The sequence below is a fragment of the Phocoena phocoena genome, chromosome 19 (assembly GCF_963924675.1).
Source record: "Phocoena phocoena chromosome 19, mPhoPho1.1, whole genome shotgun sequence".
Lineage (NCBI taxonomy): Eukaryota > Metazoa > Chordata > Mammalia > Artiodactyla > Phocoenidae > Phocoena > Phocoena phocoena.
The window spans coordinates 57,531,407-57,557,060 of NC_089237.1; the positions used below are offsets into that span (position 1 = coordinate 57,531,407).

The 25,654-nt window shown below is 40.2% G+C and overlaps 1 protein-coding gene across 3 annotated transcripts in view; it reads left to right on the forward strand.

The window, feature by feature from the left end:
* Positions 1–25,654, forward strand: part of NCOR1 (nuclear receptor corepressor 1) — a 120,952-nt gene that overhangs the window by 35,781 nt on the left and 59,517 nt on the right. For all 3 annotated transcript variants that reach the window (XM_065897152.1, XM_065897150.1, XM_065897151.1), the window contains 10 exons: positions 313–369; positions 929–981; positions 3,392–3,458; positions 5,760–5,932; positions 7,142–7,232; positions 8,911–9,089; positions 9,780–9,834; positions 10,517–10,618; positions 22,130–22,254; positions 24,839–25,056. In XM_065897152.1, the coding sequence (XP_065753224.1) occupies positions 313–369; positions 929–981; positions 3,392–3,458; positions 5,760–5,932; positions 7,142–7,232; positions 8,911–9,089; positions 9,780–9,834; positions 10,517–10,618; positions 22,130–22,254; positions 24,839–25,056 (1,120 nt within the window). The remainder of the gene's footprint in view (positions 1–312; positions 370–928; positions 982–3,391; positions 3,459–5,759; positions 5,933–7,141; positions 7,233–8,910; positions 9,090–9,779; positions 9,835–10,516; positions 10,619–22,129; positions 22,255–24,838; positions 25,057–25,654) is intronic.

Sequence of the window (25,654 nt, forward strand, 5' to 3'; positions counted from 1 at the left end):
GTTTGAAGGATTCATTTCTAATAGTGAATCTCTGTTCCCTCTCCCTGGAATCTTAATATCTGTTTGTTTTTAAGAACTTACCAATTCTTTAGGTTTTGCTTTCAATACAAATGTTCAGATCTGACTGAATTTTGTGAGGGAGTTATGAAAATAAAATTAGAGAGTATTTCAGGCTATCATGAAAGAAGAATATTTGGAAATAAGGATAAGTTTGACTGTAGATTAGTATTTAGGTAAATATTAAATTGGAAGTGATTTTGCATTTAGGTAATATAATTTTTAATTATACAATATAATAATGTTTTTATCTAGAAAAAAGCAGAAGAAGCTCATAAAATATTTGAAGGTCTTGGCCCAAAAGTTGAACTGGTAAGTAAGAAATTTCTTTTTTCATGTCTAGTGCTCTTTTTGCAGTAGTTTTTCTTGGGATAAAATGGAATACAGTCATTTACTTTGGGATGAGAGTGATGTAGCTGGGCAGTAAGGGTGATAAGCTTGAAATAATGTGCACGAGCTTGGTTACCTTTGCAGAAGCATTTTCCTGATTGTGTTTTTGCCTGAGCAGGCATTTAATCACTCGGTTAGAAGGAGAAAGAATTAAGAACAGAAATAGAAAGCTCTTTGAATCATACTGTTAGGGTAATATTGGTGTTAAATCCTCCTTTGCCTTTGAGATTAAAAAAAATCTATGAATGAATTTATTATGGGGTACAGTGAATTTATGAACTTTCCTAGAGCAGTGGCGTTGTTAGGAGATGGGGTGGACAGAGTTATTCGGGGAACCTGAGCCTGGAGGTTTTGGTAGGGCGTCCGTTGTGTAGACCCAGTAGTACTGTACCTCGGCTACCATTGAGATAGAAATTGTGTCTTTGTCTCTTTATAGATGATGTACAACATTTTGTATATAAATGTTTGATTTATTTTATAGCCACTCTATAACCAGCCATCAGATACCAAAGTGTATCATGAGAACATCAAGACGTAAGTATTGATCATCTTTGGAGTTCTTCAGTTAAAGACCGTATATTCTATAAAGAGATCATTTTTATGTTATTTGCTGACATAGTATTATAATATAGTGTAGGTGTGTTATAATATAGTGTAGGTGTGTTTTAGATTTGTGTAATTTGCTGTCGTTTTACTATATGTTATCTTCCTCTGGCTTCTTGGGGGTTGGGGTAACAGCTTTGAGTTTCCGAGGCCAAAAAATGAAATAAATTATTGCATAAAACTAGCTGGTTTTATAATCTGCTAGTAAAAAAGGTGGATACTTAACATTGAAATGGCTTACCTTGAGGCTTGAATTTTTTGCCTCCTGTTTTGTCTTTTTTTCAGTGGAGTACCTGCAAGGCGCATGATGAAGTAAGATAATGAAGCTTTTTCATTTAAGACTAGTGATGACACCGTCCCCCACCAAGCCACATCTGCCATTGCAAAGTAGAAGTGCCACGGATCATTTTATCATTATTCAAAATCCTATTCTAGGGAAATCCCTTCCATGACTCTTGCTAATGACGGTATTTGTAGACCCTTCTGCCATTTCATGTCCTGGTGCCTTGGAAGCGCTCAGCCACCTCATGTGGGTGAGGAGACTGCTCCAGGTTGTAGTTTGCTTAGCCTTGCTCATCCCAGACACCAGGCCTTTATGGATGCACATTTTGGAATGAGAAAATAAGTGAAAAGAAAACCTAATTTACTGATCTGATTGAAGTAAGAGAGGAAGCTAGATAGGTATCTTTTTTTTATTATCATATTTTAAGAGAATTTTAGATGAATTATTCTTAGTTTGTAACAAAAATGTGATATTTCTACTTTATATGTTTTATTAAGTATAACCAGAACATTATACTTATTTACTAGTACCGTTACTAATGAGCACATTGCTATTTATATATATATCTTTTTTTTCTTTTAAAAAATTTTCTTACTGAGAGGATGTGCAATAGTTGACTACTTTGCAGAACTGGTGGCAAATATAATTTGCATGGTAGTATGCATGATAAAAATTGAAATTTGAATAATTTTAACTTTTGTTAAGTAAGTGGTTTATAATAAAAGTCATATACTTAGAATTTTTCTGTGAGATGCTGCTATGGGCTTGACAACCCTTAGAAGTAGGTTAGGCAAAACTCATATAAAATATACCTTGTTTTGGAACTGTTTCTCTGTTTTAACATTTTTACAAAGGAGAATAGCAGATAAAATCTAGTTGGCTACTTTTAATGATTTTTTTCCGCAAAGCTTCCGTTATGTTTGTGTTCTGTCTTTTCCCTGATATTAGCTGCAGAGCAGCCCTGATTTATTTCATATTAGCTACATTGCCTACTACAGTGCTTATCACACTGTCCTGAGATGGGGTTCTTCATTTAAATTCTTAGGAAACATTTTAAGTTTATATTTATTGATTGTCATTTGCTTTTGAGTAGCACATAATTACAATGAGAGCAAACTGAATATATGGTAACGCTCCTGCTGTACATCACCTTGTGAAATACCGTTCACTCAGCTGCATGCGTCTGTATGGATCGTTCAGTAGCTATTCTGTCATCACCGTCATTTGCTTTGTATGAAATAGCAAACGTTCATTTTAATAATTCTCTTCATCTCTTGGCTACTTTTCCGTATAGCCAGCTCCTGACTGTCCACGCTTATTTGAGTGGAGCCAGTGTCAGTGTTAGTCCTGAGTGGCAGATAATCCAAAAAATTACTCCTACTTGCCTTGGCTTTGTATTTATATTTGAATAATCAGCTTGAAATCCTTTCTGGAAGTAGGTAGGGTATAAATATTTATATCTGAGCCTGCATGTCATTGTTTTTGAAGGTTGCAGTGCTTCCAATGTGAAAAGTGAAACTATTACACTAAGTTATAAGGGAAGTCTTCCTGTCCTGTCACGTTGGCCTCCGTGGCGTCTTAGAGTGTATTGTGTTGTTTCTGTGTAAAGCAGAAGCTGCCTCTGTGTTGGTGCACTCTCACAGGAGGGAGGACAGCACATACCTGAGGGAGGAGATAACTTTACAAGCTCCGCCTTCTCTTACGCCCCCCCCCCCTCCAAGATTGTGCCAAGGTGTTTATCTCACGAGGGTTCTTAAGGAGAATCAGTAACTGTGTAATCAGAACTTGAAAATAATATTTGCCTTACAGTTGAATGTAATAACTAAAAATGAACTATTTGTATTAAAGTCTTACTATAGAATGGGAGGAATTTTAGTCAGTTCTAATTATTGCAGGAGTCTTATTTTGCAGGGTGAAAAAAATTAGGGTTAACTTTGATTACATCATATATTCTTAAGTGATCTTCGCTTGTTTTTCAGTGTCTCTGAAAACAAAAGTGAATGCATTATTAAATTGTACTTTTTCTTAATGTCATACAACCATATTTTTCTCTTCTAGAAACCAGGTGATGAGGAAAAAACTCATTTTATTTTTTAAAAGAAGAAATCATGCAAGAAAACAAAGGGTGAGGTCCTATCCTTGTTAACTGAAATTTGTGCCACTTTCCCGTCCGCGCTTCTTCAGGCATTCGCTTTCCCATTGTAGTGAGAACGGTTCTTGATCACACATGAGAACAGGCGCTGATTTAGACAGTAACTATAGATGTGACGTAAATATAAATCTAATTCTAGCAACATTTTGATGTCATAAATCACATTTAATATCATTATCAAATTAATTTCTTTGGTCATCTGTGTATAACATTTTCATCTAGCCAAAATAAAGAAAATGGTGAGTAGTTAAAAAAATGAAAGAGAAATAGGATGATCTACATTTAGTCTCTTAACCCTCAAACAAATGTGGGTAAGTTATGGTCATGCTGATAAGACATCACTGTTCTTTCTTATTAGAAACTGGGTCAGCTAAAGTCCAGCTTTTTCAAATTCACATCGTTTTTCATATTTATTATATGACTTGCAGTCTAAAAATTTTGTGGTTATAATCTTCATGGAAATTAAGTTAACAGAAAATATAATGCCAGTATTCTTATTTTTATAGTGTGTTCCTACTAATTTTAGACAGACTATTAATTCATTTAAATTGTTTTTTAGTGAATAAATGATGTTCTTTGATTCACATCAGAAATGAACTTTGTACCTTGTATTTAAGGACCTGACAGTTTAATGAATTTTAAGGGTCAACAGCTTTTATTTGGTATATAACTGCTAATGTTCTAATTTGCCAGTCTAGTCCTTCAGATACTTTCTTAAATTACCGGTCTTGAATCTTTTTTTTTTTTTTTGCCAAGAGCATACACATATAAATAAGAAATTAGCTAAAATATTTTTTTCTATCTGATCATTTTGTTGTAATCATGGTGTAATTGCTAAATTTGCTATCTGGAGACACAAACACAGAAGCATGGACTTTGTTTTCATACTTCACAGGGTATTTAGTTATGAAGTTTATATGTTCATTGATTTGCTTAATAAATACTTACTGGCTATTTCCTTTGTCCCATGTATTATTCTACAAAGGGAGCAGGCAGCCGTGTGGTTTTAGCGCTTAGGGAGCCTAAGGAGTAAGGGGGTAGATGAGGCTGCAGGCGATTACAGTGTTGTGGTCTTACGATGGCACAGGATGTACAGATGACCATGAGAGCGTGTAAGGGGACAGCTGGCGCAGATATGAATCATGAGGGGTGTTGCACAGGAAAACCAGTCCTCTGCAGACTTTAACAAGCAGTGGGAGCAGCTCACGGGAAGGTCTGGGAAGTGGAGGGAGTGTGGCAGGTTGGAGAGGGCTGGGCTTGGACTGAGCTGGGAGGGTGGCGAGGAGTGAGGCTGTGCAGGGAAGCCAGGGCCGGGTTGTGCACAGATCCTGAGGGCAGCTTTTAAGTGTTTGAGCTGAGGAAGTGAAATGTTGAGCTCTGTGTTTTAAGAAGTTGCATCTGGTTATGCCATTCAGGGTGCATGGGAGTCATTTAGGAAGGAGGCCGTTGCTTGAATCCAGATGAGACCGAGGGGGCGGCACAGAGCTGAGCGCAGGTGGAGGCCCAGGAGTAGACAGGCTATGAGGAGACGGGGCATGGGGAAGGCAGTGCTTTCCCCTTGCGGCCGCTTCCTGGAGCTGACCGTGTGGCAGGCCCTTTCGTTGTCTCACACCCACGGTCTGGGGCTTGTAGTGCACGGTTCTTTTTTTCTTCTTCTCTGTTTAAAAAATGAGATCATACATTATTCTTTCCTCTAAAAGCATTCGCTCTCGAGTTCATGTAGTTTACTGCATTTCTTTTTATCATAAAGAACAACCAATTTCTGCCTTTTCCAGACTGTCAAAAATGTTCATTATATGGCATTATTTGTAGTAAGAAAAAACTGCAAGTAACCAAAACGTCCAGCAGTAGAGGGATGGTTTAAGTGTGAGTGTTTTCTCTGACCTATTGGAAGGATAACAACAAAATGTTAATCCGCTTGCCTTTGGGATTATGAACTATTTACGTGTTTCTATTTCTCATTTTCCATTTTTTTTTGACAGTGAAGATGTAAATGTTATCAGAGTGGCTCATCATTTAGTTTGTTAATTTGTGTAGTCTTAATATTAACTAAAAAATCCAGCCATGATAGGCTCTATGTGTTGATCTTTCCTAGAAAACAGCTCCCTTTCTTTCTCTTCTTTCAGATCAAGGACAGCTTTTCATTCACAGTTGAGTCATAGGCCACATGTACTTCTGACTTAGCCTTAAGAAGTAACCTTTACTTTAAAGTATTAGGTTTGTCAGAATCGCAGAGTTTAGTTTAATTATTAATTTGCTACGGGTATTTAATAGGAGCAAAAAATCTGCCAACGTTATGATCAGCTCATGGAGGCATGGGAGAAAAAAGTGGACAGAATAGAAAATAATCCTCGGAGGAAAGCTAAAGAAAGCAAAACAAGGGAGTATTATGAAAAGCAGTTTCCAGAAATTCGAAAACAAAGAGAACAGCAAGAACGGTTTCAGCGGTAAGTGGTTTGATGTTTAATGGCTATGCTGTTTTCCTTTGAATCATACTTTTGATCTTTCACAATATTTATTGTTACCTGAATCTAATCATTAAGAAAGTTCATAAAGAAATTTTATTATGTTTTTCCTCTTTTTTTTTCAATGGAAGTATAGTTGATTTACAGTGTTGTGTTAATTTCTGCTATATAGCAAAGTGATTCAGTTATACATATATATACATTCTTTTTAATATTCTTTTCCACTATGGTTTATCACAGGATATTGAATACAGTTCCCTGTGCTATACAGTAGGGCCTTGTTTATCCATTCTATATATAATAGTTTTCATCTGCTAATCCCAAACTCCCAATCCATCCCTCCCCTGCCCCTTGGCAACCACAAGTCTGTTCTCTGTGTCTGTGAGTCTAAGAACTTTTATTTTGAATATAAAACTTCATTATCAGCTAACAATGTTTATGCCTTAGTGAATCTAATATTAATTTTTTATATTTAATCATGCTGTTGAATCTAAATTTAAGTGAATATTTTGAAATTAATTCTTCAGTTCTTGAAAACGCTCATTCCTTTGGAAATGACAGTTAGTAAGAATAGGCTTGCATGTCTCACAGTTCTTCGTCACCTCCCAACATGATCAAAACTCTTAAATTGATTGCTAATTGAGAAATTCTTTGTTATTGGTATGTAGTTTCTGATTTCTTTTTACTTTTAGAGAACAAGTACTTTTGCAAAGGTAGAAGCTTTAGTTTTCTTCTCCACTGTCTCATGAAAGCCCCGTTAATCACAATTAAGTTTCTGTCAGGGATGATGATTGTGTTTTTTTCCCATCCCTTTAAAAATGTTTTGTGTATTTTTCTAAGTCTGCTATCCTGTTCTCTGGAAGGCAGACAAAAGATTGCTATTTGAGATGAAAATGACACCAGTAACTGTAGTTTTCCAGAAGTTTCCCATAAACAGTTCTGCCATGGGAACTTAGACATGTAACCTTTAAAAAGAAATCTTACCATTAAATTGTTACTAATTTTATAGATAAATGGCGTAAACATATTACTTAAAAGTAGTTTCTCAGTAGCATTTTAGGTTTCTTCTCTGACTTCTAGTTGATTAAAAAGTCCCATTCAGAAAAGAAATCGATGTAAAAGTAATCTAACTGATATGTCTTCTTTATAAAAGGCCTTTAAATATATCTAAAATTTCTCCCTCATATTTAGAGTTGGGCAGAGGGGAGCTGGTCTTTCAGCCACCATTGCTAGGAGTGAACATGAGATTTCTGAAATTATCGATGGGCTCTCTGAACAGGAGGTAAGACAGTTAATTGATTTAATTCAAGTTAATTGATTAATTATTCAGGCATTTTAGCCTCATACCCCATAAACTAAGGGTTTATTTGTATATAACTGAGGGAACACTTATGGCGTTTGAATTGTTCCAAAGTTTGTGGCCAACCATCGAAGGTTTGAAACAAGGCCGCCCTATGATCATATTGCCATTTTTACGAAGACGGCTTTGGCAGCAGGGAGGCCTGGAAAGAGGTGAGGAGGCTGTTATGATAAAAATAAGGACCTGAGTCAGGGCGACAGTGGTAGAAATGTGTAGGAAGGGCCTGGTGGAGAGATTTGTAGAAGGCAGAGTAGACAGGACAAGTGTGGGATGAGAAAGAAGAGCAGGTTAGAGGACTGAGCTGCTGGTGCCGTTTCCTAAAAGAACAAAGGAGCGTGTACTTTGCAGGTGTTTGTATGTTGGGTTGTGGACCTGAGGTTCGGGGGGATGTCCGGAGTGTGATCTTTAGCCAGCTGAGATCTGATCTGATATTAATAAATCAGTTCTGAATAAGAATAAATTTCTGTTCCTAACAGTGAATCTTTGTAGCTATTTTCAAACTGTCTCAGAAGGTCGGTCCAAAAACCATATATTGAGTTTTGCTAGTTTTGGTTTTATAATATGGCTTTTAAAAAACCTCATCTCTAAATTCCGAAAGTCATGCTTATTTGAACATCGTAGTCCTCTTAAGTAATGAAGACAATTATTATATTGCTATACATTTCAGAATTTGTGGCCATCATCTCTGCAGTGATGACTAACTCTGTGTGAAATTTCTTTGCTCACTTTTTGACTGATTCTGTAAGGGGGGCATCTGTAAACAGCCAAAACTAGTATCAGGTGAGGTGATTTCAAGCTAATGTGTCTGTCCCAAACCACACTTTGGTGTTCAGACTGATTGAGAGTACCCATAAAATGAGAACCTTTGTAAGGACTTTACTCTAAGGCAATGACTGCTTCTAGGAGAAGAGTTTCAGGAAAAAAACCTAGCCTTGTATTGTGGTCAGTACTTTCACTTTTTGGTAAAAGTTTTCTCATGGAAGTTTGTGCTTATAAACTTACGGAATTAAACTCTGGGAAAAATAAATTGTATAACTGTAACCTAGTTTTAGTTGAAATCCTAAGGATAATAGTCTTAAATTTGCAGTGGAAAGATTATGTAAGATTAGCAAGAAGTGTTTAATACTTAAGTAAGTTTAGTTAATTTAAAATCAATGACCTTAAGATTTCGGTTCCTGTCTGCTTATTTTTCTATTTTATTATTCTTTAAAATGATGTTAAGACTTTTTTAAATGAGGCAATATTAATGTTAGTAAGTGCTTCATAAGATCATTACTTCAGTGACCTGACATTACTGTGTGTCCTTTAGGTCTAAGATTCATTATTTGAAGTATCAGCTTCCTTTAAGGAAAGAACTCTTCTAAAATTGTAGTAGTGGATTATAAAAAAATAATACCTGTAGTCTCTGCCTCTGTTATTCATGCAATGAGTATTTATTAGATAATATGTATAATTACTGTATGTTAGATGTTATGGTACCACTGCTGTTGTCATTAAAGTACATATGTGGTGTTTCACTGTCGATTAAGACAGTTGGTCTGTGGCCCTTTTTAAGTTTTCTTCTCTGTAAATTGCATTTTTTTTCTTTTTTTTTTTCCAGAATAATGAGAAACAAATGCGACAGCTCTCTGTGATCCCACCTATGATGTTTGATGCAGAACAGAGAAGGGTCAAGTTCATTAACATGAATGGGCTTATGGAGGACCCTATGAAGATTTATAAAGATAGGCAGTTCATGAATGTTTGGACTGACCATGAGAAGGAGATCTTTAAGGACAAGTAATTTAAATTTTAAATTACTCTCTAATAGAAGCTTACAGGGCTTCCCTGGTGGCGCAGTAGTTGGGAGTCCGCCTGCTGATGCAGGGGACACGGGTTCGTGCCCTGGTCCGGGAAGATCCCACATGCCGCGGAGCGGCTGGCCCCGTGGGCCATGGCCACTGGGCCTGCGCGTCCGGAGCCTGTGCTCCACAGCGGGAGAGGCCACAACAGTGAGAGGCCCATGTACCGCAAAAAAAAAGAAGAAGCTTACATAAGTTAGTGAAAAGTATTGGCATTTACTTGTAAATTGAACTGTTTCCCCCAAAACTTGACCCCATTTTGGCATTTGAGTGGGTACTGTGGAAGTCAGAAAAGACAGATTTGATATGACCTACCTGTAAGTTTATGGGTGGGAATGTAGGTCCCAGGTAAGAACAGGGTTGTGGAGTCATTTTAAGAGTGGTACCCAAACCTGGGCGGTGTCCTATTCACTGGGGGGTGCATTTTAAAGTTACAGATTTCTGTGCTCTACTGTATTCCAATCCAGTCAGTTCCTGGCGGACGGTGCCCAGGAATCTGTGCCCTTTAAGAGGACATTAGCATTTAGGAGTCGCTAGAAATTAGTCTACATTATATTTCTATTCCCAAGGGCTTCCCCCTCTTTTTAAGTTGTTAAAATGTGTGTGTGTGTTTTTTTCTTTTACTCAGGTTTATCCAGCATCCAAAAAACTTTGGACTAATTGCATCTTACTTGGAAAGGAAGGTAAGAAATGGTTTGCACTGAGAATGTCTGTAGGTTTGTGATGGTTGCTGCTTTGAAGCTTTTGTGCCTAGTACACAGAAGTAGTTAAATAGAAATATAAGTAGTTAAATAGAATTTTTGCAAAGGGCTTGATACAGAAAAGATTCTCATGGGAATAGTATAGTGATATTTACAATTATATGATGACCAATTCTAAGCACAGAACACAGACTAATTTTCATGGTTAATCAAAAATGACCTGATATTGTATTTCTGTAAAAAAACATAGGCTACAATGTTTTTTGGACCTCATTAAACTTCTAATTAAAATTTCAGAGTCCTGATTTTTCATGAAATTTTTTCACAGTGGATTGGATGTTGGGTTTGTGAGCAAAGTGAGACATTTTGAACATTTACGTATATAGAGGAAGAAAGAGAATTTAGTTACTCGTAAAGAAGAAAGTGCTTGAATGTTTCTGATAGTTCCTGGTATCTTTTACATAATTTGTATTAAGACAGCTATAATTATCCATCAAGATAGTACACACTATATATATGTATTTTTGCCTTAAAAAGCTAGCCATTTGTGGTTTTCCTCATTTTATACTTTGAGAACACTAGAGATTTTCCTTGAAAGTGTTACTTGATACTTTAAAAAATTTTTATTTCATTGGATCCTCAAAAATAATTTTTTTTTTGGTAGAGTGTTCCTGATTGTGTTTTATATTACTACTTAACCAAGAAAAATGAGAATTATAAAGCCCTAGTAAGAAGGAACTATGGAAAACGCAGAGGAAGAAATCAGGTATATTTCATTATTGTATGAAACAATTTCAGGGTTGGTGGAAATATGAAGATGAAAAATTTTATAATAGGAGCCTTATATGTAACATGTAAGGTGTACTTTAGGAATTGACATTTCTATTAAATTAGAATGTTATGAGCATGTTTTTATTATTTTGAATATATATTTAATGTGTTATATTTTCTACTTTGAATGCATTTTAAGTTTCTAGTATAACAGAATTAATGAGAAGTTTTATATTTTCATGCTGTTGAAATTGTGCATGTCAGAGTTAACAATAATAATGTAATTAAATATGAGAACCGTGACAGCCTATTAAATATACCACCTTTACCAGTCCTTTTGTCTGTGGAGGGGACAGGTAGAGTAAGGGAGAGAAGTGAGAAGTACAGCATGGTGACTAGAGTACAGGGTTGTTTACTGAAATACCTGTGTTTCAGGTTAACTTTATTTCTGGGGTTAAAGCACTTGACCTCAAAAGATTGTTTTTAATGCAGTGCAGTATGTGTTTTCACAGTCGCAGTTCAGTACTTTAGAAACTCTTTTCCTTCAAGTAGCTGATCAGCCGCCGTCACAGCTCCCATCTGTTCTTCCTGTGCGCCCCACACCCTGAGACCGCTTGCAGGATGCGTGGCACGTGTGGGCGTGGACGGCTGCTGCCATCTTCAGCATTCCTGACGCTCTTCTGGTTCCCTCACACAGTCCCCCGCCTTCCCTTCCCTGGTCACCCCGGTCGCCAGATACAGGTTCTCTCATGATGTGTGGTCATTGTTTCTCCAAAACAATGCCACCTGACAAGATGTGATGACACACTCATCAGAAGCAGTATTTCTTGGTCAAAAAAAAGTATAGAGTGTTTCATTAGTCAACTGTGTAAAACCCTGCTAGAGGTCAGGTGAGCTGCGGTGGTTGGGTGAGGGGCCAGGACTAAGACCGTAGTGAGCGAGGGGCACGGGGTGCGGGGCGACACGCTGCAGAGCACAGGTGTCCCCTTGTTTGTAAGGTTTGCTTAGAGAGGGCGCCGAGGAACGGTGGCGGGGCTGCTGGGAATCAGAAGGGAGGGAAGGGCCTGCTGGTGCAGCAGCCAGTGTTGCAGAGACAGAGCAGTGGCTGCAGAGCTCCAGGAAGGGCTAACCAACTATCTGAATGGCAGGTTGGACATTGGCGGTGATGTGGGAAACTCTGTTGCACCAGAGGAGTCAGGGCATCTCCCCACTTCCCACAGAGAAAGTGGAGTCAGGGTCCATTAGCCAGAGATGGTAGAGCCCACCAGCATCTTAAACAAGTTTCAGCTACTAATTTTTTTTTAATTGATTCTTCCAATCCAAGAACATGGTATATCTCTCCATCTGTTTGTATCATCTTTAATTTCTTTTATCAGTATCTTACAGTTTTCTGCATACAGGTCTTTTGTCTCCTTAGGTAGATTTATCCCTAGGTATTTTATTCTTTTTGTTGCAGTGGTAAAGGGGAGTGTTTCCTTAATTCCTCTTTCAGATTTTTCATCATTAGTGTATAGGAATGCAAGAGATTTCTGTGCATTAATTTGTATCCTGCAGCTTTACCAAATTCATTGACTAGCTTTAGTAGTTTTCTGGTGGCATCTTTAGGATTCTCAATGTATCTGCAAACAGTGACAGTTTTACTTATTCTTTTCCAATTTGTATTCCTTTTATTTCTTTTTCTTCTCTGATTGCCAAGGTTAGGACTTCCAAAACTATGTTGAATAATAGTGGTGAGAGTAGACATCCTTGTCTTGTTCCTGATCTTAGAGGAAATGCTTTCAGCTTTTCACCATTGAGAATGATGTTTGCTGTGGGTTTGTCCTATATGGCCTTTATTATGTTGAGGTAGGTTCCCTCTATGCCCACTTTCTGGAGAGTTTTCATCATAAACGGGTGTTGAATTTTGTCAAAAGCTTTTTCTGCATCTATTGAGATGATCATATGGTTTTTCTTCTTCAATTTGTTAATATGGTGTATCACATTGATTGATCTGCATATATTGAAGAATCCTTGCATCCCTGGGATAAATCCCACTTGATCATGGTGTATCATCCTGTTAATGTGTTGTTGAATTCTGTTTGCTAGTATTTTGTTGAGGATTTTTGCATCTATATTCATCAGTGATATTGGTCTGTAATTTTCTGTTTTTGTAATATCTTTGTCTCGTTTTGGTATCAGGGTGATGGTGGCCTCATAGAATGAGTTTGGGAGTGTTCCTTCCTCTGCAATTTTTTGGAAGAGTTTGAGAAGGATGGGTGTTAGCTCTTCTCTAAATGTTTGGTAGAATTCACCTGTGAAGCCATCTGGTCCTGGACTTTTGTTTGTTGGAAGATTTTTAATCAGTTTCAATTTCATTACTTGTGATTGGTCTGTTCATATTTTCTATTTCTTTCTGGTTCAGTCTTGGAAGGTTATACCTTTCTAAGAATTTGTCCATTTCTCCCAGGATGTCCATTTTATTGGCATAGAGTTGCTTGTAGTAGTCTCTTAGGATGCTTTGTATTTCTGTGGTGTCTGTTGTAACTTCTCCTTTTTCATTTCTAACTTTACTGATTTGAGTCCTCTCCCTCTTTTTCTTGATGAATCTGGCTAATGGTTTATCAATTTTGTTTATCTTCTCAAAGAACCAGCTTTTAGTTTTATTGATCTTTGCTATTGTTTTCTTTGTGTCTATTTCATTTATTTCTGCTCTCATCTTTATGATTTCTTTCCTTTTCCTAACTTCGGGTTTTGTTTGTTCTTCTTTCTTTAGTTCTTTTAGGTGTAAGGTTAGATTGTTTATTTGAGATATTTCTTGTTTCTTGAGTTAGGCTTGTATTGCTATAAACTTCCCTCTTAGAACTGCTTTTGCTGCATCCCATAGGTTTTGGGTCGTCGTGTTTTCGTTGTCATTTGTCTCTAGGTATTTTTTGATTTCCTCTTTGATTTCTTCAGTGATCTCTCGGTTATTTAGTAACGTATTGTTTAGCCTCCATGTGTTTGTGTTTTTTACATTTTCTTCTCTAATTGACTTCTAATCTCATAGCGTTGTGGTCACAAAAGATGCTTGATATGATGTCAATTTTCTTAAATTTACTGAGGCTTGATTTGTGAGCCAAGATGTGATCTATCCTGGAGTATGTTCCATGCACACTTGAGAAGAAAGTGTAATCTGCTGTCTCTGGATGGAATGTCCTATAAATATCAGTTAAATCTGTCTGGTCTATTGTGTCATTTAAAGCTTGTGTTTCCTTTTCTATATGGATGATCTGTCCATTGGTGAAAGTGGGGTGTTAAAGTCCCCCACTATTATAGTGTTGCTATCGATTTCCTCTTTTATAGCTGTTAGCAGTTGCCTTATGTATTGAGGTGCTCCTATGTTGGGCGCATATATATTTATAATTGTTATGTCTCCTCTTGGATTGATGCCTTGATCATTATGTAGTGTCCTTCCTTGTCTCTTGTAACATTCTTTATTTTAAAGTCTCTTTTATCTGATATGAGTATTGCTACTCCAGCTTTCTTTCGATTTCCATTTGCATAGACTATCTTTTTCTATCCCCTCACTTTCAGTCTGAATGTGTCCCTAGGTGTGAAGTGGGTCTCTTATAGACAGCATATATATGGGTCTTGTTTTTGTATCCATTCAGCAAGACTGTGTCTTTTGTTTGGAGCATTTAATACATTCACGTTTAAGGTAGTTATCAATATGTATGTTCCAATTACCATTTTCTTGTTATGAGCTGTTTTTTGTAGGTCCTTTTCTTCTCTTGTGTTTCCCACTTAGAGAAGTTCCTTTAGCATTTGTTGTAGAGCTGGTTTGGTGGTGCTGAGTTCTCTTAGCTTTTGCTTGTCTGTAAAACTTTTCGTGTGTGTGTGTGTGTGTGTGTGTGTGTGTGTGTGTGTGGTATGCGGGCCTCTCACTGCTGTGGCCTCTCCCGCTGCGGAGCATAGGCTCTGGACGCGCAGGCCCAGTGCCCACCCAGTGCCCACGGCCCACGGGCCCAGCCGCTCCGCGGCACGCGGGATCCTCCCGGACCGGGGCACGAACCCACGTCCCCTGCATCGGCAGGCGGACTCCCAACCACTGCACCACCAGGGAAGCCCATCTGTAAAACTTTTGATTTCTCCATTGAACCTAGATGAGATCCTTGCTGGGTAGAGTAATCTTGGTTGTAGTTTCTTCCCATTCATCACTTTAAATATATCGTGCTGCCCCCTTCTGGTTTGTAGAGTTTCTGCTGAGAAATCAGCTGTTAACTTTATGAGAGTTTCCTTGTATGTTATTTGTCGTTTTTCCCTTGTTGCTTTCAATAATTTTTCTTTGTCCTTAATTTTTGTCAGTTTGATTACTGTGTGTCTCTGCGTGTTTCTCCTTGGGTTTATCCTGCCTGGGACTCTCTGCACTTCCTGGACTTGGGTGGCTATTTCCTTTCCCATGTTAGAGAAGTTTTCGACTATAATCTCTTCAAATATTTTCTCGGGTCCTTTCCCTCTCTCTTCTCCTTCTGAGACCCTTATAATGCGAATGTTGTTGTGTTTAATGTTGTCCCAGAGGTCTCTTATGCTGTCTTCATTTCTTTTCCTTCTTTCCTCTTTATTCTGTTCCATGGCAGTGAATTCCACCATTCTGTCTTCCAGGTCACTTATCCGTTCTTCTGCCTTAGTTATTCTGCTATTGATTCCTTCTACTGTAGTTTTCATTTCAGTTTTTGTATTGTTCATCTCTGTTTGAACAGAGATGAACACCTCTGTTCTTCTAGGTGTTTGTTCTTTAATTCTTCTAGGTCTTTGTTAAACATTTCTTGTATCTTCTCCATCTTTGCCTCCATTCTTTTTCTGAGGTCCTGGATCATCTTCACTGTCATTATTCTGAATTCTTTTTCTGAAAGATTGCCTATCTCCACTTCATTTAGTTGTTTTTCTGGGGTTTTATCTTGTTCCTTCATCTGGTACATAGCCCTCTGCCTTTTCATCTTGTCTGTCTTTCTGTGAATGTGGTTTTTGTTACACAGCCTGCAGGATTGTAGTTCTTCTTGCTTCTGCTGTCTGCCCTCTCCGCTACTAATTTTGAACAATAGCTTTATTCCTAATTACAAAGTAGTATTTATAACATTTATTTTTAGAAATTATATGTATTACTGTTTAATTTTTTCAATCCCAGATAAACTCAGGGGATAATTTGATTTATATTATACCTCACCTTTGCCGGGTTAGCAGTCTATCGCTTGTGATGACAGAGCAGGAAGTTTTGTGCGACGGCGAGTGTCTCTGTTACTCTGAAACATCGGCTTTCTATCCTAAAGTTATCTGGGGCAGCATTTCATTCCTTGCTGGGACGTATGTGTCCCTGTGCAGTTCAAGCCACGGTGGTGTTTTCTTCTGCACCGCTCGTCCTCTGTGCTAGCACCCTTCCCACATCTCAGGACGCATGTGCAGAGCCAAGGTGGTCCATGTGTACCCTCACTTGGACCTGAACCTTGGGATGCTTGACCCTGGCTAGGCTCAGTTTCGTTTTGGGTAGCCTTTCTGATAGTCTAGTCCTGCCACCCTGAAGATTTTCCGTCTACTTTTATATTTCTCTGGTTGATTCACTGGGAACTTGGAAGGGGAGGGAGTTAAATGATGGACTAAACTACTATCTCAGACCAAAAGAATCTTACCTCTGTTTCTTAGTTGCTTGTGTCAAAATACTTGGACAGTTTTTCAGAGGTAGGTAGTGTTGGGTTGTGTTTGCTCTCTCCTGTGGAACCGAATGATGGGCGCTGATACCAGAGGAGAGGGGAGGCCATCAGACTTTTCAGCAGAAGAGTCACCTCAGGTTTCATTTGTGACAGGAGCCTTCTGGCTGCTCTGTTGAGACTCTAATGTAGGGGAGGCCAGTTAGGGGTTATTTTAGTAATTTCAGTGGCTTGGACCAGGCTATCGCGGGAGCTGGGGAGAACTGGTCAGGTTCTGGGTATGTTTTTGGAGGTAAGGCCAGTGGGTTTTGCTGATGGAGTGATTGTGGGGATGCAAGGATGGTTAGCAGAGATAGGCTGTCTTGGCTGCTGGAGTTGCTGTTGACTGACGGGCACGGTGGAAGGAGGAGCGGATTTGGGGGGATAATCAGCACGTACTAGATTTTAAATACCTGTTAGACTTTGTCCACATGGAGATGTAGAGTGGGCGGTTAGATACAGAAGTCTGCAGTTTAGGAAGAAGGTCTCAGTTGGAAATAGAGAATTTTCTATATAGAAAAAAGTTCAGAAAGTTTTTTTTTTTTTTTTTTGCCATGCCACGTGGCTTGTGGGATCTTAGTTCCCTGACCAAGGATCGAACCCAGGCCCCCAGCAGTGGAAGCTCGGAGTCCCAACCCCTGGACCGCCAGGGAATTCCCCCAGAAGACTTTAAAAAAAAAAAAAAAAGAATCTAGTTACAAGTTAAAAATTTTTAAATGGATATTTTTACCCTGGCAGGTATAGAGATCCGACTAATTTGAAAATCACTCTACTGCTCTATTATGCAGTCAAGTTTGAATGAGTAGGAATTACCTCGGGTCATCCTGAGCGATTAGACATTTATTCCAGATTTATTCCTCTGACGTGTGCACTGCATCCTTTCAGGCTTTGATTGCTTCTCCCCTCCCCCACTCCCAGCTGCTTACCTATAGGAAGTAATTTTTTTTCAGCAGATGAATATGTAGTATGCTGTTGGCTGAGAGATTCCACATCTGTGAGGTATGATTTTTTTTTTTTTTTTTTTTTGGCGGTACGCGGGCCTCTCACTGTTGTGGCCTCTCCCATCGCGGAGCACAGGCTCCGGACGCGCAAGCTCAGCGGCCATGGCTCACGGGCCCAGCCGCTCCGCAGCATGTGGGATCTTCCTGGAGCGGGACACGAACCCGCGTCCCCTGCATCGGCAGGCGGACTCTCAACCACTGCGCCACCAGGGAAGCCCGTGAGGTGTGATTTTTTAACATTGCTGTTGCCATAGGGGACCTTGCATATTATTTACGCAGAAAATGAGTTTTAATCTTAGAATCATCGGGAAATGAGAGAGAATCATACTTTTGTTACAGTTGTGTTCAGAGATTATTGTTGGCAAAAGTTTTAACTCTTTTCTCAAAAATTCTGTTGGCTACTCTGCCCAAACCATTGTTACAGTCCAGCTTGTTGGCATCCCATGACGGGAATGAGTGTGGTTCTTTATCAATTGTAGTTGAAGCAGTGAATGCTCATCAAAGATTATAAACCAAAAGCCCCTCTCTGGCTTTACTGTTTGGGATCTAGAATTGTAAATGCCATGCCAAGTAGTAACTTGATTTTGTGTGCAACATTTTTGTTAGAAGTAATAAGTCCATCTCACTTTCCAGCATAAACTCCCATGTAGTAAGTCTGTCACTGTGCAGATGGGATTCCTGTGGCACCTGCTCGTGACCTGCAGTAAAGCAAGTCATTGTTTTGAAACCCCATTTTTCATTTCCAGATCTTCGAGGGCTCTTACAAGAATTTGTACTCTCCCTTCATGCCAACAACATCTTCCCCTTTAACTGTGCCAGCGTGTTTTTATTCCCCAGAGGTGTTCAGAAAGCATATACTTATGTAAATGTAGTAATGGTTGAAGTTGGAGGAGTTTGTGACTAAACCGTTAGCTATACGCTAGTTAGAAAAGGTGATTTAGACAATTAAAGAATTGGGTATAATGGAAGGAGCTTTAGATCCCCAAATGCTCTGCTTCTTTGTGTCTGTGACACTCTAGTGTCCCTTCACTTGGTGACATCTGTGGGAGTGACATCTGTGAGCACTGGTTCTTACCTTGCAGGGTTTATAGGAGACTAGTTGTGTGTGTAGTACCCAGAGTGTAGGGACCGCCCAGTAAGTAAAGGGCAGCAGCTACCGCCTTTGTTGCCTTCAACCAAACATGCTTCTTGGTGATCGACAGCTTTCACTCTTCAGGAAAGTAGTCTCCAATTCAGTTGCTTTAAAGGCATTAGTTATTAATATACTCTGATAAGATTGGCATAAGATATTTTCTGTTTACTGCCTGAAGTACTTTAACAAAACCTCAGTGGCTGAAGTACTTCATTTTTTCTGTTTCTTGTACATTGTTATTTAACTAGCTCCTTGTTCTTAAATTTGGTCATTTCACTTTTTGGCAACTTCATTGTCTGCTGAATGGGAATTCCTTTATTTATTTGTTTTCTAAAGACCTGAGCATTTTAACAAATATATATGAGTTAGACACCCAGTCAGATGTGGTAGTAATAAATCTCAGCATAAGCTAGCATTTGATCTTTCTTTTTTTAAAAAATATATTTCTTTTCAAAATTTATTTATTTAATGTATTTTTGGCTGCGTTGGGTCTTTGTTGCTGCGTGTGGGCTTTCTCTAGTTGCGGTGAGTGGGGGCTACTCTTCGTTGTGGTGCGCGGGCTTCTCATTGCGGTGGCTTCTCTTGCTGCAGAGCACGGGCTCTAGGCGCGCGGGCTTTAGTAGTTGTGGCACACGGGCTCAGTAGTTGTGGCTCGCGGGCTCTAGAGCTCAGGCTCAGTAGTTGTGGCACACGGGCTTCGCTGCTCCGCAGCATGTGTGATCTTCCCGGACTAGGGCTTGAACCCGTGTCCCCTGCGTTGGCAGGCGGATTCTTAACCGCTGTGCCACCAGGGAAGCCCTAGCATTTGATCTTGCTAGAGAGGACCCTGCTGAAATTGACCCTATTCTTCATTTATTTTCATGAAATACATGTAACTTTCACTTTTTTTCATTGGAATTTTTATTTTGTTTTATAATGTGCTCTGCCATTCAGAGTGAATAGCTTATTGTTTGGCAGGAATGTTTCATGTTGGGAGAACCTCCCTAACAGAATGAGACTTTTTTTAATTGACTATCAAGTGTTGGGCTTAAGGAGGGAGAAACCTGGACAAGAAGCTCATGGGAGCGCCTGTGTCTCTTAGGGTCCTTTGAAGAGTTTCCTTTTGAAACCATGGGCTTCTGCTCCAGCTTGCCCGCTGGCAAGGGTTGAGGTATGTGGCCTGTAACCTCCATCCTAGACCATGGGGGCTGGCTCTTTCCTTTACAGATCTGCCTGAAGCAGAAGCAGTGCCAGCCACTTCTTATGAAAACCAGAGTTTGTTCCTTCCTTTCTTAGTGTCCGTGGCCATCCTTGCTGTGGGTCTTGATGCTTGTCTCCCGGGTTAAGTGCTGTCCACAGTCTCGGGCCTCCCTCACATCCCTCTCCACTCGCCGCTGCTCGGTGTGGGGCTCTGCTCTGGAGGTGCACACGCTTCTGCAGACTGTCTGGCAGCCCCAGCAGTTTCTTTGGCTCATTCGCACACACTCTGCAGAACTGGGGGCTGCGTTTCTGGAGGGATCCTGCCCTCTTCTTCCCTTTGACTGGTCGAAACAGGTGCTGCCCTTGCCTCTCAGCCACCAGCACTGCAGGAGGGGCCAGTCAGCCGTGGGATGGTTTCGGGCAGCAGGGTACGTGGGGGATTGTTTGCTTACTTCAAAACCCGGGTCGGCATTAGAAGCAGAAGAGTATTCGGGGAATACAGTTATATGTGTTGTTCAAGTCTAAGGGACAGTAGACCTCTTTCCTTATCTTCAGCCGAGTTGACACCTCCCCATCACTTCTTAGGGCTGTAAACCGTTTTCTGGGTTACGTAGCCCACTTGCTAGGCAGGGGGCAGAGTTTGTTGTTGGTATGTCATTTTGTTGGTTCAGAATGACAGATGAATGCTACGTTTGTGGCGGGCAGGGTGAGGTTATGAGCATTTCAGACAGATCTTGGGATCACTGTGATGTGCTGGGAGTCGGATGAATAAAACATTCCCAGTTGTAAAGGAGAGCTAGTCATGCTTGGAAAGTATCCATTAAAATCTTCCTGATTTCTTAGTTTTCTCTAGCAATAATGCATACTTAGAAGAAAAGGAAATGGGCAGTTAGCCAGGGTGAGGACCTGGGAAGGTCAGGTAAGGTAAGTGAGGGAATCATGGTATTGAAACGATTTAGCTGGGGTCAGAGTGGAAGAGTGGATGCCGTTCTTGGTGGGCTGTGAAAATTTCCTAGCATCAAGGGATTGTAGATGGTGATGAGGACAAAAAGCAGGACTGGACTGGAGACAGTGGAGATGTGGACTGGGATGGATGTGAGTGGCGGTGGTTGCAGGGCACACTGTCAGATTATAGGGTCGGGGGGGGGCAGTGCCCACCGAGGATGGCTGTGGTGACTCCCTGTGGGAGACTGAATGGCAATGACCTGAAAGTATTTCACCCGTAGGATATTGTGTTGATAGAAAAGGCATTGACAGGCATCTTGAAATCTGAAGAATAATGACATGGCATAACGAACCACGTGATAAAGTAACCTCTGTGCTCCTGGGAGTCTTTGAGAGTCAGTCTGTAACACCAGAAGAGGAAACAAGGTGTCATAGGTAGATTTTCTGAAATTTGTAACAGGAGGTTTTTAAATACCGCAGCTGAGCAGTGTTCTGGAAGTGGCAGTGGGGAGCAAGAAGGGTTTAGATTCTTCCTCCATATGTTAGAAGGAGGCCTCTCCAGAAGGGGTCCCCATTCTGGAGACGCCCCCTTCTGGAGAGGCCAGGCTTCTTAAGGAAGAAGCTAGATTGTAGTTCTGGGGGGGTGGTAAAAGACTGAGATGCTATCGGAAGTTGAGGAAGATTTTACTGTATTCTGAGCAAAGGCATGAAAATGCTGGGTGTGCTGAGGGCAGCCCGGGCGCAGACTGTGTGGGCAAAGGTACACCTGGGCTGGTCGGCCGCGTGCTGCGGGGGAGCTGGAGTCCGGTCCTATTTGGTTAGGCTGTTTGATTTCGTAATTAAAACACCACAGTTTCATTTCACTTTTCTCAGGTTTAGCAAATGAGACATCAGAGTTAAAAGGGTCCATAATCTTATTATCTTCGTCTTTGTTTATATACATATTTACGATTACAGAGTTGTAATTACAGTTTAGGCATATTTGAGTGTTTTACTTTTTAGTTTATTATATCCATAATACTTTCCTAAATCGCTTCAGTCTTAATAATGGCCATGGCTGTCTACTCTTCCAGTAAATGAATGTTTCCCCAAAAGAGTAAAAGCATAAAGAGGTTTCTTGTAGTATTATCCATAATGATGAAAAATTTGGGAACATATTAAGGATCTCATACCGGGGGGATGGTCTGACAAATTATCAAATTTCAAGTAGAATTGAAATGTGTAAGTGACAGATTAGATGTGGGAATTACAAAAAGAGAGTACCAACCTCAGATTTCTAAGTGGAATCTTAACATTGTCACCTGTCTGATGGATCCAGACACTGTGAACATTTGTGTGTGTTTATATGTGTGTGTGACCTTTTAAGCAATACATATAGACTACATTAAAGAGCATTAGACTCGTTTTTAGTACATGACCCTTAGTTACATTGTAGATGGTGAATAAGTTAATCATAAATTTGTTGCATAGATATTTATTATTTATCATTATGATTTGAGGAGCTGTTTGTTTTACTTTCCAATTTTACAAATGATGGTTCATTCTAGCAGCAAATTGCCCGACCCTCACAAGAAGAAAAAGTAGAAGAAAAAGAAGAAGATAAAGCAGAAAAAACAGAAAAAAAAGAGGAGGAAAAGAAAGATGAAGAAGAAAAAGATGAAAAGGAGGACTCTAAGTGAGTTAAATAGTTAAATGTTGTAGTTATTTTTAAATAATGAGATTGAATCTATTGAAGGTATAAAATTTTAGATAAAAGAATCAATGGGATGTGTGCTTTGATCACCTAATAGTTATTTGAAATAATTAAGGAGTGGAATATTCCAGTAAGTATAACTTTTGGCTTGATGGACTTATTTGCCAGACATGACATACTGTTTCAGAAGGGATGAACACAATAATATACACCATCACTGAGATACACTGAGTATAATTTAATCTTCGATTTGGAAGAACCTCAGGATCTTTTGTTTTGAACCTCAGGTAGTGTACATTAGTGTAAAAATGCTGCTAAATGGTTTTCATTTATATAACACCTTCTATTCCAGCTTTATGGATTTTATTTTTCATATAAAATAGACTTCCTGATTTTTTTTGTTGTTTTTAAAATTTACTTTTGGCTGCATTGGGTCTTCGTTGGTGTGCGTGGACTTTCTCTAGTTGCGGCAAGCGGGGGCTAATCTTCCTTTACGGTGTGTGGGCTTCTCATTGCGGTGGCTTCTCTTATTGCACAGCATGGGCTCTAGGCGCGTGGGCTTCAGTAGTTGTAGCACGTGGGCTCAGTAGTTGCGGCTCACGGGCTCTAGAGCGCAGGCTTAGAAGTTGTGGCACACGGGCTTACTTGCTCCGTGGCATGTGGGATCTTCCGGGAGCAGGGCTCAAACCCGTGTCCCCTGCATTGACAGGTGGATTCTTAACCACTGTGCCACCAGGGAAGTCCAGATTTCCTGGTTTGTTTGTGGTTGCTGTTGCTGTTTTCCTGGTTATAAAAATAATTCTAGTTCCTTACAGCAAATCAGGAAGAGAGAGCAAAATAGAAAGAAAATTAACCTGTGATTCTGCCACTCAGAGACAGCTATTGTTGACATCTTTGTGTACATGTTTTGGCAGGGTTGGGTGCAAGGAGGCCCTTAGCAGCTGGTTTGTTTGTTTTTCCTCCAAGGATCAGCTTTATTGAGGCATACTTTTGCATAGACTAAATTTCACCAGTTTCTAAGGGTATACGTTGATATACTTTGACAGTTGTATGCACTGGTGTACCTGTTGCCGCACTCGTGACTCAGAACATTTCCATCACCCCAAGAAAGCTCCCCTGTGCTCCTTTGCAGTAGTTTCCCTACCCCCCATTCCCAGCCCCTGGTAACTACTAATTTGTTTTGCCTTTCCTATAATTTCATATAAATGGAATCGTACAGTATGTAATCTCCTGTTGTGTGGCTGCTTTTACTTAATAAGTGTGAGATTCCCTGCAGGTTGTTGCTTGTGTTAGTAGTTTCTTTTTAGTATTTATTGTTATTTCTATAATCTTCTTGGAAGCACTGAAGGTTTATCTAACTTTGCGCAGCTAAAGCAGCCTAAGTCACTTGCCATGCTTTTTAAAGAGTTGGATACTTATGCCATTCTAATTTTGTGCTTTAAGAAGATGATATCTATAAAAAAATTTTTTTTATTATTCAGGTAAAACATTTATCCTCCACGTGGTCAGTGGTTCTGCTCATATGTTACTGCCATATCTTGTTTTTACTTTGTTCTTAAAATCCCTAGTTTATTTAACAAGCACTCATTTATTACTGCTGTGAGCTAGGTCTTATGGAGGATGCAGAAATACGTAAGATACGTACTCTTCCCAGGTAGTTGATGATCTAGTAGGAAAAATTAGGCAAGATACAAGTACTCTTTAAGGAAAAGAAAAAAGCCTGGAAGGAATGAGCAGAGTCAATAAAGTGTGCTGGGAGATTGAGAAGAGGTTGAGGTTTCCTTCTGCCTGGATAGTTTGGAGGACTTGTTGCAGGAGCTAGTGGTCAGTGTGGGTAGAACAGAGGGAGTGGTGTGAATGGACAGGCCTCTTTGGGAAATGGCAGATAGTGGTTTCATTGGTTTGGAACGTAGGACACCTCAAGGAGAAAAGCGGAAGGAGGTTGGGGTCCAGTTAGGTAAAGCCTTAATGAAAGCTAAAACGTAACCTTCACTCAGGAGGCTGCATGGCTCTGTTTGGGAATAGGTAGGATTAGAATGGAGGAAATGGTTTATTGCCAAAGCTGTTGTGCTAGAATATGGGTCCATGAGCAATATAGAATGGATGGGGATGCAGAAGTCAGGAAGGCTGTTGTAAGAGACTGTGACTGTGCTACTAAGGCACTGAACACACGCAGAGGTAACAGAGATAGAGGTGGTGGAATTGGTGGGAGAAACATCAGTGAGAGGAAAGGACCAAAACGAGGCACTAGTTCACATACAAGTAACTAACAAGGGGAAGAGCTGAAGGTGAAGTCGGATCTGAAAACTGAGTGATCGTGAGCGTGCTGGTACTGTCAGCAGCTGCTGGTCAGGGGGCCAGGGAGCAGGAAGCAGGGTGGGGAGGGTGAGCGTGTTTTGGGGCGGGTTGAGTTTGTATTGATGGGAAGCCCAAGCGGTTATTCCAAGTAACTGGGAGGTTGGGTAGTTTTATTCAACTTCTATTTAAAGAATTTTCAAGGCTGTAATCTTTTTGGTGTATGTATACTTTTAAATCACACAAAACGTTCTTTTTCTGTTGTTTCTAGAGAAAACACCAAGGAAAAGGATAAGACAGAAAGTACAGCAGAAGAAACTGAGGAGAGAGAACAGGCCACGCCCCGGGGCCGAAAGACTGCCAACAGTCAGGGCCGCCGAAAGGGCCGGGTCACCAGGTCCATGACCAGTGAGGCCGCAGCTGCCAGCGCTGCAGCTGCTGCAGCCACCGAGGAGCCCCCCCCACCTCTGCCACCGCCGCCAGAACCCAGTGAGTGGACGAGATAGGAGCGAACAGGCCAGAATTTTGTTTGGGATTCTGTTTCAGTGCTAGGGTGAGGCAGGAGGGACCTCTGATATTGATGGCCTAGAAATGCTGATCTGAAATTCTGGCCTTTATCTGAAATTCTGGCCTTTAAATTTGTTTTTTTTTTTTAAATGAATTTATGTATTTTATTTATTTTTGGCTGCGTTGGGTCTTCATTGCTGCACGCAGGCTTTCTCTAGTTGCGGCGAGCGGGGGCTACTCTTCGTTGCAGTGCGCGGGTTTCTCATTGCGGAGGCTTCTCTCGTTGCGGTGCGCGGGCTCTAGGCTCACGGGCTTCTGTAGTTGTGGCGCGTGGGCTTCAGTAGTTGTGGCGCGTGGGCTCTAGTGCGCAGGCTCAGTAGTTGTGGTGCACAGGCTTAGTTGCTCTGCGGCATGTGGGAATCTTCCCGGACCAGGGCTTGAACCCGTGTCCCCTGCATTGGCAGGCTGATTCTCAACCACTGCACCACCAGGGAAGCCCTAAATTTGTTAGCCTTTAATATCAAAGTCTTTTGAAAGAGAACATGAGCCCCAACCTTACTACCTAATACAGCTGTTTTTC